Source organism: Platalea leucorodia (genome assembly GCF_965183815.1).
Source record: "Platalea leucorodia genome assembly, chromosome: 1".
Taxonomy (NCBI): Eukaryota; Metazoa; Chordata; class Aves; order Pelecaniformes; family Threskiornithidae; genus Platalea; species Platalea leucorodia.
The window spans coordinates 23997073-24011979 of NC_138823.1; the positions used below are offsets into that span (position 1 = coordinate 23997073).

Consider the following 14907-nt stretch of genomic DNA (forward strand, 5'->3'; position numbering starts at 1 on the left):
TAAAACCAGCAAGCTTCTAGTAATCAATTTTGCAGAGGAAAGCTGAAAAGAAGTTAACTGATATGTATGAGAAGAATCTAGTTAAATGATACTTTCATTATATTTAAATCATTCTTGTGATATTCAACCTTTTTATGCATGGGTCAACATTACCGCATGTTCTTAGAGTTTATTTTGTTTCCTCAGGCTAAGTTATTTTATTTCAGAATATCCAGGAAGGTTGTCATGCCTCACTACTTTTTGTTTCTGTTCAGTAATCATAGTTGAACAAGCTTGATTGTATTGCTTGGATAACATATAATATTTCATTTTTGTGTTTCAGAGCCTCCATGTATAACAGAAGAAGTGTTTGTAAGTATGCCTTATAAGGCTTGATCATTCATTTTGTCATGCAACTGTAGAGAAAAAGGGCAAAAAAACTTTTGGAAATTATTGTCTGATTTCTCATTTCTTTCCTTTGTCTACATATGGAGTACCGAGTAATTTCTTACAATTTTATCAGACACAAAAAAACTTCGTTTGAAAATAATTAGAAAAAAAAAAAGAAACAGGAAACTCTGGAGAATAAGAATGGAAATGGAAAGGAAAGTGAAATAGGATGAAGGAAGGAAAAATCAACTATAAGGTTCAACTTGACAGGTTTAACAATCTTCTTACTTTACCTTTTCTGCCCTTTGCTCATAGCTAATTGTAGGTTTCCATGATGTTTGTCTTATTTGAAAGGTACATATGTTTACTTGTTACCTCATATGAAATGACACCTTAAATCTTGCAGCTTAGGTAATGTTTGTCTCTTCCCCATTTTGGATGCCTTTGTTACTGTGTATTTTAAAGTATAAATGTATTGCTATTCCATTTGGTAGCCTCTAGATACTAATATATTACCATAAACAGAATCAAGACTGAATCCAGCTAGAGATAAATGATATATATAGCAGATATTTAGCATATATAAATATGTACATGAGAACAAACACATATATATGAAAATATCTCTCAACTGCACATTTACATCGCATTAAACCTTGATTCTGCAGGCTACTTAATGTGACTAGACATGTCTGACTCCAGGTGAACTTCACATGAGGACATGAAGCTGTCAGAGTTCTATGCAGGATTGTGGTTTTGTACTAACTTTAACTTTTGACATTTAAAGATGCCATTTATTATATATTTTTCAAGAGTAGAGAGGTATTTATCATTTTAGTGGGTGCTGCAATGTGCAATGAAAACCTTTCCAGGTAGTGCCACTTTTACCCACGTTCAGCTTCTCCTTTGGTGTCTAATAACATTTTTGTTTTTCTGTGCTTTTTCATGATGGTAGTAATAGGCAAAGCTATCAAATACTATAGATAGAAAGTCATTAGTTTTTTTCCCACAAAATATCTAAGAAATGGTTGTATACCATTGCCAAAATGATTTTAAAATTCCTTTCAATGTTAAAAGAGTGATAGAAATCAGGCACAGGATATTCCTATTAGTACACAAATTGCATGAAGGCAAAACTGCAGTTTTGGACCAATTTAAGGCAAAACTGCAGTTTTAGACCAATTTTTAGCACACCTTGACCTCCAGTTGCAATTGTAAGGCAGCTTTTTCTTGTCATAATTTGGACTGTGCAGCAGGAAAGATGGCATGGGAAGAAATGAAACAAAATACTTCCTAACACAAAAATCTAAGCTATAGTATTGTATATGCAACTTCATAACCTATAATGTGCAAATGTGGAAGTGCAACTATGCTTTCAAATGAAAGTAAGACTGATCACAAAAAACCCTCCAAAAACCAGAGTAGTTTATATTTTATTATAGTTTATATCTATATTGTGTATAGATGCAGTAAGATCAGTAAGTAGTAAAGCTTGCATTAATAAGATCATAAACATTTTATTGATTAATCAACCACTGCGTTTACATTTCTTGCTGTTATATGGGACTACAGAGAATTATATCCTTGGCAAATTAAAAACACATGTTACCTGCATATTCTTAAAGAGCTTATACTTCAGCCGGTAATAAATGAATTGTTTTGAATAAGTCCTTTGAAACAATAAAATATTTACATGGGGTATTATCATATCTAGCTGTCTTCAGATTCATCCTTATCAGTGTCAAGTCTAATTGTGCATTACCCAAACCAAACATGAGGCAGACTGCAGCTTGTTTCTACTGATTTTTTTTGTTAATTTTGTTATCACTTGCTGAATTGAGATTTCTGCACCTGATTGATTGCCTAGCGACATTAGCAAGAGGATTTTCTGTTGACTTCAAAATGCTTTGGGTTAGACACTTTGGTAAATTCTCCTATTTAATCAGTGCCCTAACATCTCTAGGTCCATGGTACTGCAACTGCATTGGACCATGGGCCTGTGATCCAAATAAAGCACGATCTCTGTAATGCAGAAAGCCTTGCTTTCAGTGTTGTTAGCATTTTCCAGGAACGAGCGTGAGCTAACCTGCCTGTCCTGTGTCAGTCACAGCAGCAACCACAAGTGCTAAGGAATAAATGTTGGCAGAGTAAGGCCAGACAAACACCATCAGGTCTTGTCATGCAGCACAGAGGGGCCTTCCTGAGTTCATATTAAAGTAGATTCGCTCAAGATTTCTACCTTACCTAAGCACAAGCTGTCTCTATTTAGGTTAGACACTGTGGAGTTTGGATCAAGATGCTGCCTGCCTACAAGTGATACCACATACACTGTGCATAACCTCTCTTTAACACTATTTCTCACTAGCACATTTCAATGCTATGAACTTAAGAAAGAGAAAAAAAGATTTGTGTCACAAGACCTTTGCTGATATCAGCAAATACATTTGATTTAGGTGCATTCTTGTGTTGCAAGGCAGAAATAATAGAATATTCAAGCAACTGAAACTATTAAAAACTGTTCAGGAGTCTTCATTATATTGAAGACGGATTTCTAAAGACCAATGGAACAATGTTCTACTTTTACCTTCTGTTGAATTGAAATGGAGGTGGTGGTGGTATTGAGTGCATTAGAAGTAAGATTGGGATCTATACTTATTGATGTCAACAGCAAAAAAATTTAATTTCTATTCTACAGTTTTTGAGTCTTGTTAGCAGGATTTAAAATGCAGGGGTCAGAAAGGGTACAAAACCACCTGCAGATGCAGTCTTCACTTCTGATGAAGTCAACAGGAAGCCTCACAGTTCTGTGATTACAAATATGCCATATACCACTTGCTTGGTGAGCCAAATTATAGGTCAGTGAACTCCCTTTTATTCCCCAAACATCCCCAAGCAGCAAAGTGGGAGCAGAAGCAGGCTCCAGTGAACTTTTATACTCCCCTGCTTCCCAGATGCGAGAGAGAAAGGTATAATGTGGGGAATTTCTAGACTGTTAGCTTTTTTCTAGACTGCACATTTTTTCAAAAGTAAACATGCAGATTTCCAGCATTTAGAAGCTGTTGGGTTTATGGAGGCTTTATCTGTAAATTTCTTGGCAAGGGACTTACCTTCACATGTGCTTTTAAAATTGCTAAGGACCTCAGCAGTGTGCAATGGCTAGAATATAACAATGATGCAAAGATTATATTGTCAAAAATGGGAAATAATGTTTTGTCAAAGTTTGCATGTCATATCTCATGGAAAAATCATTGTTTGAGGCAACAGTGCATTCAAACCATGTTAGTGCAGATTAGTACAAGCCTTACTGTGTGGTTTTGTCTCTCCGTAGGAAGAATGCTTAGCCACAGATGATATGCTTGTGGACTACTTTAACGAATTTTTGAGTCTTCCGGTAAGTACCTTACAGAAACCCCTTGCAAAACACAAGAAACACCTTACTAAAATTAGTAGTAAGGTAATCCAGCTTAGAACATTCTGCATTTTGCCACTGGGAAATGAAGTGTCTTTTACAATACATCTGTATTTTAATGGTAGCAACTCTTATTGTTCAATGTTATTATCTGTCAGGAAAAATAAGTTTCTGGACTTCCAGAGACAGATCTTCTCTTGCAAATTCACATATTTAAATCATAGTGCACCAAAATAATATCAACAAGAAATGAAAAAGGTATGTAAATACTTATTTAAAAAGCATAAGGAGTTCACTTTTATTCTAGTATCATGACATGCTGACATAACAACTGTTTGTCCTTTTACATTCTTCTGGCCATGTACTCAGTGACTGATAACCACTTTTCCTCAGGAACCAACTCTGTTTCTCTTCATGGCTGTGAAGACCTCAAAGTTGGCACTCCCCTCCTTCTCTCCTCCCATCTGCAGCTAGAAGGATGCAGCCTTACACTGTATTCTGTGTGCTGACCCATCTGCGGTTAGACCACCATACCCAATGCGCTATATTTAACCACTTGCCCTACATTTTGCTTCTTTTCCCCATCACCTACCCTGCCTCCTCACACTCTCATGGGAGTCACATGTACTGTCCTGCTCCCTCAGTGCAGCAACCTCACCCAACTTCATCTTAGGAGTCTTGGCCCTGACTATCCCCATTCTCTCCATCCCCACACCTCACAGCCATACGCCCCTGCAGGGTGGCACAGACCTTCCCACAGTGTCGCTCATGGCTCCCGTGGGGTCTCCCAGCCGATCTACCCCAGAGCTGCCCCGCAGCCTGTCCCCCTCCTAAAGCACTGCAGCCCAACAGGCTGCACTATGAGAACGTATACCCATTTCTGCAATTTGCTTGGTAGGAACCACCACCAGCATTAGGAAGGGGTAGAATATTTTTTGATGCTCCTTGGACCTAAGACTATGGTGCAGCCACTATTGGAATAAATTCAGTTATGATTCAGGCTTACCAAACACAACTAGACTTAGACGTACTCTCTAAACCACTGATTTGTCTAAAAGTACACATAATGGGAGCTGTAGAACTAAGGAAAGTAGGACGGGGTCCCCTATGCCAATTTTTGATCTTAAAATAGAATCTGGAGGTATTAAAACAAGTCTGTATTAAAGTGTGGGTTTTGTGCAGAGCAGTGATACTGACTTCTCTCAGGAGCTCAGCCTTTACATGCTTTCACCACACTGCAAGATTCCTAAGAATAATTTTTACAAAGCTAGGGAGTCACTGATGGAAGAAAAAAACCAGAGGGCTGTTTTTTTCCCTCCCCCCCCCCCCCCCCCCCCCCCCCGCAGCTGCTTTAGGATATCTGCCTAATTCCAAGCCTAATTATGCAGCTTTTTAAATCCAGGCCTCCTTCCATGTGCCAGATTGTTCTTAGCACAGGAATACCATCCTCCACGCCTTTGCTGCTTACTTGGAAACTATGCTTCAAGTTTTCCCCAAATCACAGAGGATGAAGCGGGTAAGAAGTTCAGCCTGCTTAGTCTCTGGGTCTCCTTGGACATGCACAGATTTCAGGACATCTATTAGAGGCCAAAATTCTCCTTGTCCTCAGAGGGCTCCTCAGCCTGCAGTCCTGGCACAGCTCAGCAGCTCTGAACTGCAGCGATTGTCCAGGCACTCCTGACTGCTCTGGAAGCCACAGAAAAGAGTTCACAGACACTCCTGAGTAAACACTGTTTTACACTGGTAATCTTGGTAGGTTTCTAAGATGACACATGGTCTCTCTTCTATATATTTACATATTTTCATGAAAACAGATGCTCTATTAGCTATTTTTATCTGTAATGTTCTCCTAATTGGTTTTGTTTTCTCTTTGACCTTTTCCTGAGGATTTACCCTCTTCAGAATTAAGTTCTATTAATGCCTTGAGTTCTGTGGTTTGAATACCTTATATTCCCCATTTCCCTCTCCTTCTCAGAAGGTTTCTACTAAAACACCACATTGAAATTTCCATTGCTTTATTCTTGTTATGCTTATACACTGTTGCCTGGGAACAGTATTACCCAGGTGTGCTAGTAGTTAGGCAACAAGTTAAACTGAAAATGTTGTGTGACTTGATACAAGAAATCAGGGATAGCATATGCTTATTTTAAAAGACTGCCTCTGTGTTGATTTCAATGCACCACTAGTGTACGGAAAATTGTATCATCACTGGGGACTTGCTATAGCAGCAGCAGGTTTTTTTTTTCTTTGATTTACAGCATATCCTTTAAGCAATCCTGTGGTTATAATAATATTCAGTACAATCTCACACAAATACCTAGGTACTCCAAAGATCTATATACTGTAATGAAGGATAGTTTGTAAGGAAAATATTTCTAAAAGACAAAATAATGCAAAAAAACCCACGAGGGCACTTGTTGCCAGTAGTACAGTGATTTCACAGTAGCAGAAACCAATTACATGACATACAAATGAGTTACACCTTCCTTAGTAACTAATGTAAAATGAAAGATTTAAGAGAAACCTTGGCCTGGATACATTTCCATTTCTAGCTGGTCAGGCATCCCTAGAATTTGAATCTTTGATCCATGTATTTAAAACAGCCAGGAATGAAAATTCAGAAGTCAGAAACCACCATCCAGCTCAATGTTGGAGGTCTCAGTAAGAAAGCTCAGTAATGCCAACTTGTTTCTCCTGTGCTCTACAAGCTGCCTGTTGCTTGTTCCACCCCAAGTCCATGCTGGGGCTTTAGCCCTCATTTTCCAGTGACCAGTGATCCTGATGAAGACATGCTCCTCCTCTTTGCGACCTCAAAGAGTTGCACTAGAGACAAAGAGCTAACTGCACCTCAGTTAAAGCATATTCAGGAGATGGCTGTCTTGGTGGCAAGTCCCTGGCTGTGGGTTTCCCTTGCAGCAGAAAGGTACCAAGTGACCACAGTTTCATCAACTTCAGATTTGAAGACTACTTCTTTTGAAAGTTGTTCTCATTATAAAAGCTCTCCGCTCATAAAAAAAAAAAAAAAAAAAAAAAAGAGAATGAAGCAATTACTTCATGCCTTTTATCACATTACACACATTCTCCTTTCCTTGCTTAGGAGCACAGAGATGTATTAATAGTGCCACACAGAAAGAAGAGGCAGCATACTGTAGGTAGATTCCTTGATATAATTTTAATGCTAGTACAAACTATTGTGGTGTGATTAAAAAAATTATGCTAAATGGTCTAGGAAGACAGATATGAGCCAATATGCAACTAACAGTTTTAACTTAAACATGACTCTGCTGAGTAGTCTGGGATCCAGGATGTGATGTAGGTGATGATTCTGAAAACAATTAAAGCACAAGCAACAAAGTTTGGGCCAATTGGTCTTTCTGAAAATAGAATGGTCCTGAAAACCTGGTATGTCAAGAGTAAAAACAGGCCTGATCTATGAGTAGCAGATGACAGAAAGGGCAGAAAGCAAAAAGCAATCCACTCTGCCGCACAGTTCAGGCCCTTCTCTGTTTTGAAGATGGTTGTGAATAATTCAATGCATCAATGCATGAATTCAAGGCACCAATCCATGCTCATTAGTTTCCTCTTGTCTTTTCCAGGTCTGTGGAGGGAGGCTGCAGGTGCCAATGCAGTCTCCCTTAAAAAGGCTTTTACATCAGTAAGGCCCTACATGCATGTTATGTTGAGTCTTACCCAGGACTAAAACTTGTTTGCTATCTTTGATATTCAAGGAAGCAAAAGAAGCTCTCCTGACCTTTTCTTATTGAAAGCAGGTTTACTCAAAATGCTCTTATCTCTTAATTAGATTGTGGTATATGGTTGCGACTTGTGTCTTACTCAGCAACGGAAGGGAAATCCTGGACTTATTAAAGTCAATGGGAAATTTGCCATTGACCATGTGCAGTGTGAATTTTCCAGGCACTTCCTAGAGCTGCTCATATTGTCTTCTGGTCTGAACTCTCACTGACATTTATTTTTGATACACACATACCCGTCTTAAGGAAGTTTTGGCAAAGCTCCTGGATGAGGTCTCTATTCATTCCCACCCTTTCAGGGCCTTAACCTAAGAGGCAGCCAAGCAGTGGTCATTCTGTTTCTCTTGGGATCAAACTACATTACTCGGGGTGGGATGTGGTGAGCATACTTACACATTTGTTAAGTGTATCTGAAGTGAAGTGTATCTGAAAACTGTTAAGGCAGAGAACAGTGAGATTTTTATGTCTGATATCCTGGCAACATGGTGATGGATGCTGTTTTGGTTTCTGTTTTGGGAGGAGTGAGAGAAATTTGCCTTCCCTTCAGTTAAGTATATAACTTTAGGTTTCAGAATTATGTATTCTATTTATTCTTCAGCTGAAACCATATTCAGTGTGCATTTGACAGCTAAGAAATTTCTTTGCTGTAAAAAATGTACATACAATTGTTTATTTATGTAATAGTATGGTTGTACCACAGTCTGAAAACAGCTTTTTGTTGTTTGCTTGGAGATTTTTCTGAAGCTGAGATGACTACACTGAGTTACATTGGTCATACTGGGTTCAAAGGGAAAATTGCCTGTTAGTGAAACAGTTTGCAAAGTCTGTAGACTTCTTATTTGTTGGTATTCTCAACTCCTTGTTGATCCTATTTATTGTGCTAAATTGATAATGTATGAATCCCAAGCTTCAAGGCTCCTGCCAAACCTGATTTATTTTTTCTTAACTTCTTGAGGTATAATTTGGCTCTGGAGCTTTCCCTCTCTATCTTCAAAGGATCAAAAATTGGCTCAAACTAGAGAGAGAACGTAGGGAAGGATGCATTGATACTCTTAGTCTTTCGTTAATGTATTTTACTTGTGTGTAAAAAGCCAGAACACTTGCCAAATGTGGGGTAAGAAAGACATTTCTTAGTGTATTAGATTGGCATGGATAATTTTTTCCCTTTCCTTTATACTGTAGGCTATCAACCACTCCTTAACATAGGCATCTTCACTGAAGAGATTCCTTGTTATTGCAATGACCTAGAATATTGGTGGTGCCATAAACCTCTTTCATTATTGTTCTGTGAAACATTGTAGGATTTTACAGCACTTGGTTTCTGTGGGAAAGGTTTTAAGTTCACTACAGGGTATTGAGCAGGGGTTTTTTTGTGGCTTGTAATGTGTGGGAATGGTTAGACTGTGTGTTTTGCTCCAAAGTTTTTCACATACTGAGAGGGAAATGGATTGACTGATCCTCTCTGTCCTGTACTGTAACTGGGAAAATGTTTCCTACAAGAAATTGGGTTAATTTTTTTTTTTTGTGTGTTCCCACTTGATTTTTGTCATAACATTATCACTTTTATTTTTGTGGTAGGGATGAGTTAAGATGGTCAGGACTTACCTCTTCCTTTATTATGCTTACAAAAACATTCTGATTTATCATTCTGGTTTTCTTAAGGAAGCAAGTGAAATATGCTGCTCCAGAAAGGCTTAAACTGTTCTAAAATGCTTTTATACAATACTTTGATGAGATGCTCTGTCTGGTAGAATTTGGGATTTGTACAGAATCATAGATCACTCATGCTGGAAGGGGCTTTGGGCAGGTCTGTAGTCCAGCCTCCAGCCCAAAACAGAGTCAATGCTTTAGTGTTGACAGCAAGTTGCTTGACACTTTCTTCAGTTGGTCTTGAAAATCCCCAACAACTGATTCCATTGTCACTCTGGGCAGTCTGTTCCAATGTTAATTGTCCCACAGTTACCTTTTTTTCTTATATACAGTTGAAAACTCTATTCTTTCAATGTAAGACCATGGTCTCTTGTCCTCCCACCAGGCACCTCTGTGAAAAGCCTGGCTCTATCTTCCCAGTAACCTCCTTGTAAGTACTCTAAGATTGCTGGTAGGTCCTCCCAGAGCTGTCTCTTCTTCAGGCTAAACAAGCCTTGTCCCCTCAGCCTCTCCTCACAGGGCAAGTGCTTCAGCCTCCAACCACCTCAGAGGCTATCTGCTCGACTTACTCAAATTTATGAACATCCTTCTTGTACTGGGGACCCAAAACTGGATGCAGTATTCCAGATGTAGTCTTACTAGTGTCAAGTAAGGGGGAATCTACTCTGATTACTCTCTGATTGATACAAGAAGTATGCTTGTTCCTGGGGATAGCTATCTACACTTTGGTGCAAAACCCAAAAGTCTGGACTAGAACCACATTTTTCAGTCAAGTATGTATGTATGAAGTCTTAATCTTCTTATCCCATGAGTGTATGTTCTTTTGTTCCATTAGTATATTTGTCTTATAAATGATTTGTAGTCAGACTCCCAAAATAGCAATACATTTTACATTTTAAAGATTTTAAAACACTAGCATCTGTTTCACTACATTAAAGTTGCCGTGTGTTTTCTATTCAGTTAATTAGAATGTGTATTGGAAAACCTAGATCTAGAGTGAGTTACAAAGGATTAAGTAAAAGTAGATGTGTGTGATAAACTAATGTTGTCTTTGCTTAGTTTTCAAGTTGAATAACATGGAACTAATGTAATTTGGTCATGTCTAGTCATGTAGCCCTATATTATGGAATTCGCACTTTGTTTGCTTTTTTTTCTGCAAGCAAGAGCATTTCAAATCCTGAGAGACTGAAGCACCTTTTTTCTTAGTGTACTTTCTTCTGTTTCCTTTTTAAAAACATGAAAAGATAAATAAGGAAGAATACATTTGAAAGTTATTAAGGTTGCACAGTTAGTCACTTAAAAGCTGGTAGCAGCCCAAATTAGGTTTGAAAGTAAATGAAATGTACACACAGCAAATTGGGAGGAGGTCTGAATGAAGTATAGAGAAATCTACTACGCATAAAAGCCTCTTTAAAATGCTGTTCAGTACATCTGGAGCAAAACCACTAAAACCTGCAGAGTACCCTGGAGAAAATTAATGCCAAAAGAGGCACAAGGTGTCAGAGAACAAAAACCAAGGCATGATTTCAACTGAAGTTAGGTAACTAAACAGACTAATGCAATTCAATGCATGGCTCTGAGCAGTGACAGTCTGATGTCATAGGCACTAATCACACACTTAAAGCTCTCACACGCTACGTGCTTTGCCAGGCTGAGCCTCCACAGTGAGACATTATGGGATAAGTAGGGAATGTTGTAACAACATGTTGCAGCCACATGGTTCGATCTTGGGCATTGCTCTACAAGACGTTGATCAACAAGGGTGCTTCAAACAGAAGTAACAAAATAGCTGACACTGACACGGTTACTTTGGACTTATATAGGTGTGAAGAAGAATAAAATTGGTCTGTAATATATTTCTATATTATATGCAGCATGTATTTAGCATATGTAGTATGTACATGAATTATGCCTATGTGTGTATACATGTGATATATGAAAAAGTTCAAGGAAATGAAAAATACAGTGCTTGAAAAAATAAAATAATCTTATTAAGTGCAGGGGAATGACAACTGTACAAACACCAGGTGGGATCCTGTCTGGAAAGAAGCCAAAAAGAATTTTGGCACTGCATCTGGATATGGCCAGGATTTTCTTCAGTTCTTAAATACAACATGCCTTCTTGTCCTCCAGCTCAGCACAGAGATGCTTATATGCTCTGGTTGTATATGATCTCATATTCATAACTGTCTTGGGTATCCCCCATTACTGCTGTAAAATCCATCCATATTTTCCCTCTTAATTTCAAGTACCAGAATTTGAAAGATAGTATTTTAGGGAAATACCTAATACCAGAGCTCAAAAGATGAAAGATGGCTCTGTTTTAATGTGTACACATGCACTGGGTTTTTTGGAGTTGACTAAAGTTACAATTACATAGCTGATGTTGAAGTTTGGTCTACCTCATGTATTATACAGTATCTGACTGAACTAGTGATGCATAATAAAACTTACTACAGGCCATAGGTTTTGGTAGGTGTTTGACCTACAAGTAATAATATGGTGAAAAGCCTTTCCTACATGTGGAAATCTTCAGATTCATCCTCCTCAAATGCATCTTGCATTTGAAAGGTCAGCTTCATTGCTAATCTTTCCAAGCCTTGATTGTTTGTGGTAATGAATGGGAGAATAACACTGGAGATCTGATCCTAAAGGTAAGTAGTCTCCTGCAGAACAGTTAATACCGTCACTGTGAATTATATATTCTAGGCATCTGTGTACTGGATCTATTATTTACATGTGAAAAAGAATAGTCTGTGGTCTAGAATGAGTTAAATTATTGACACTTAAGCATAGCTGAGACAAAAAGTAGGAATGCTTTGGAAAGCTATACAGTGAAGAGACTAAAGAACAAGAATGCAGAAAAATTACTATTCTGGGCCCTAAACATAAACTACAGCAGGCAAGAGAAAGAAGTCTCATAATACCAGCTTGCATTCCGTAGGACGCTTCTATACTATAAAAAGTAATGTTCTTAAATGAAAGAGTTCCCTTATTACAACGTTATAAACCCTCCAAACTTCTTTTGCAGACTTTTGCCCAGCCAGTTCAGTTTAACTCTGACTTTGGGGTTTTTGAAGTAGTTAATGATGCCCCACAACGCCTGGAAAGCCAGCTGAAAAAAATTCTACATGATCAGAAATCTCCAAATCCCATTTATGATGTTCTAAGGAAAGCAAAGAATGACGGGCAGCTCTCCAAAATGCGCAGTGCTTCTCCAACCTTCAATATTGATCCAAATTACAGCACTATGGTAAGCATCTTATAGCCCCTGCATTTATATTTAGATCTTACTGTAGAGATACTGGCAGTAGTTATTGTTGTGTTTGGCTTGGTAGCTTGGGAAAAATGTTAATTTATGTTAGGAAAACATAATGATGGGCCAAATTATGCCCTGCAACACACATGTGTCTAGCAGACAAGTGAATGGAGTTACACATGTACATCCTGTAGCACAGAATTTTGAAGATTCTGTAGGGCAGGATTCAGTTGTGTGGTCTGAATACTTTTTAATATTAAAAGAAAAAATATTATGACAACAGTTACTTTACTAGTGATCCCTGGAATGTGCAAATTGACTGAAACTAATGCATCTCAGTCTTTCCTTATTAATTAATTTCCTTGTGTGGCTATGAGCTCATCTGTGGTCTGGCAACACATAAGTCTCTCTTCCATTAATTCCCAAAGGATTTACATGGTTAGCATCAATTGAAATGGCCAGAGAAAATAATCTTTGGCAACAAGAAGGCTAAATTCATGGAAAGATAGGTTGGATTTTAGAAAAAAATTCTTGTTTCAGACTTGCTCAGACACTGTCAATTTTGGTATTCTTACCTGTTTACTTTCAGGGCTTTCTTCAGCACCAAATTAGGGATGTTAAAATCGGGAATTGAAGCGCCATATGCACCTGAGAGACTACAAGACAGTATAATTAGTTGTGGGAGATTACCTCTAAACAATAGCTTTGGAGGAGAAAAAATATTTCACTGGGATACTTGGTTTATTCCTTTCTTGCTTACTTTGCATTGGTGTGACTGATGTGACTTCAGTTCATTTCATTCAAGGCCAGTCTAAGGTCTTGCTACATTTTTAGAGGCGGCTGCTCTAAATTATGTCATAGCTGGAAAGCTGAGAGAAAATCAGGGAGTTGTAACAGTCTGCTGCTTTGCCCAGTATAAGCTTAATGATTTTCAGAAAAGAAAACAGTATTGAGAGAGGTCAAAAGGCAATTATGTTTAACAAAATGATAGTAATGTGGGATTGCAATTACCTGCATCTAAACTGGACAAATGGTACATTAGGACAAGGCTCACAGACATCCCTACCATGTTAAATAATTATTTTCACAAATACTTTGCTTGAGAGCACAAAAGCAGAAGAGCTATTCTCGATTCCTTATTTGCTCTCAGGATTCAACTGAGGAAACGTTGCGTGCTTGTGGAAGTGTCGCTAACGTTGCTCTCTGGGATAACTTCGCACCACTGAAACTGTGGATGTCCTTTCTTGACAAATTCAAAGGCATTTCACTATTACTTACATCTTTCATGTGGTTTGGAGCAACAGGGCTCCTGTATTATTTAAGAATACATTTCTTTCTCTGGGCCGTTTTCCATAGATGGGAAGCATTACGGCCTTTTGAGGAGCAGTATGCCTCAGTACACTTTCTTCTCCTTTTTGGGGGAAAGGGTGATGTTTCTTCTTATTTTTGACTCCTCCTTTACTGGACAGGTATCCTAGATGCTTCATCCAGTTCAGCTTGGCATCTCAAGGCTGAGCTGGAACAAAATAGCCCACAAAACAGCATGCCAAAAATTGTTACTGCAACTACACAAGGTGAAAGACATCAGCTTCATTCATTTTACTATACTATGACTGAACCAGAAGATGTCATCCCAGACCAACTGCATCAAGTAGTTCAGTTCAAATCAGATGGGATTTGATCATTCAGGCATTGGGTGATGCTGCCTCCTTTGCTCTTTGACTGTTGTCTTCACACTGACTGAAGGGATTGACAGTTGCTTTGAATGTTACATTGCTACAAAAAGTCACCTTGAGTGGCCATCACTGGCATATTACTAACGAAAGTGAGCTATGGTTGGAGAATCCTATTAGGCCTTTCAGGCTACAGCCTGACTTTAAACACGTCTTGCCTAAGAAATACACCCAGTGGTATTTTTCTCTGTATTTTACTTCCCTCTCAGACTGTTACAAATTTACAGATAAGCAAAAGTTCTCTGCATGTGTGCATGTACCCTTGCAAATTATTGATATGGAGGTAAGTATCTTCTTATCAATAGTCAAAATCAACTTTGCATAAAATATATTAAGAAAAAAACCTGTGGAGTTGGGTAGAATTGATCACAACTATGGAAAGAAACTGGCTGGCATCCCACATACCTTAGTTCAGAGAAACCCCAGTTCAGCAAAGCACTCAAGTATGTGTTTAACTTTAATCAAGGGAAGTTAAACACATGCTTAAACTTAAACACGTGCTAAAAGCTTTGCTGGATTGGGTCCCAGCAAGGCCTAAGGCTGACTGGGTAAGGAAGCTAACCAAGGTAACAAACCCCATCAGATTAAATGTAGCATCTTTCTCTGGGGAAGGGGAAAAAGTAGAGGTTCTTTCCTTCTGATAGTATATATAATTTTGTGTACCAGCCATGTACAGACATGAACATGTTATGAATCACTCAGATAAAAAACTGGTCTGTGAGTCAGTAAATACAT

The 14907-nt window shown here is 38.3% G+C and overlaps 1 protein-coding gene across 1 annotated transcript in view; it reads left to right on the forward strand.

The window, feature by feature from the left end:
* The window catches only part of RGS22 (regulator of G protein signaling 22), a gene marked incomplete at its 3' end in the record, with an annotated part of 73323 nt that overhangs the window by 362 nt on the left and 58054 nt on the right, over positions 1 to 14907 (forward strand). The window contains exons 2-4 of the mRNA XM_082315820.1: positions 323 to 351; positions 3698 to 3760; positions 12212 to 12433. Coding sequence (XP_082171946.1) covers positions 323 to 351; positions 3698 to 3760; positions 12212 to 12433 — 314 coding nt within the window. The remainder of the gene's footprint in view (positions 1 to 322; positions 352 to 3697; positions 3761 to 12211; positions 12434 to 14907) is intronic.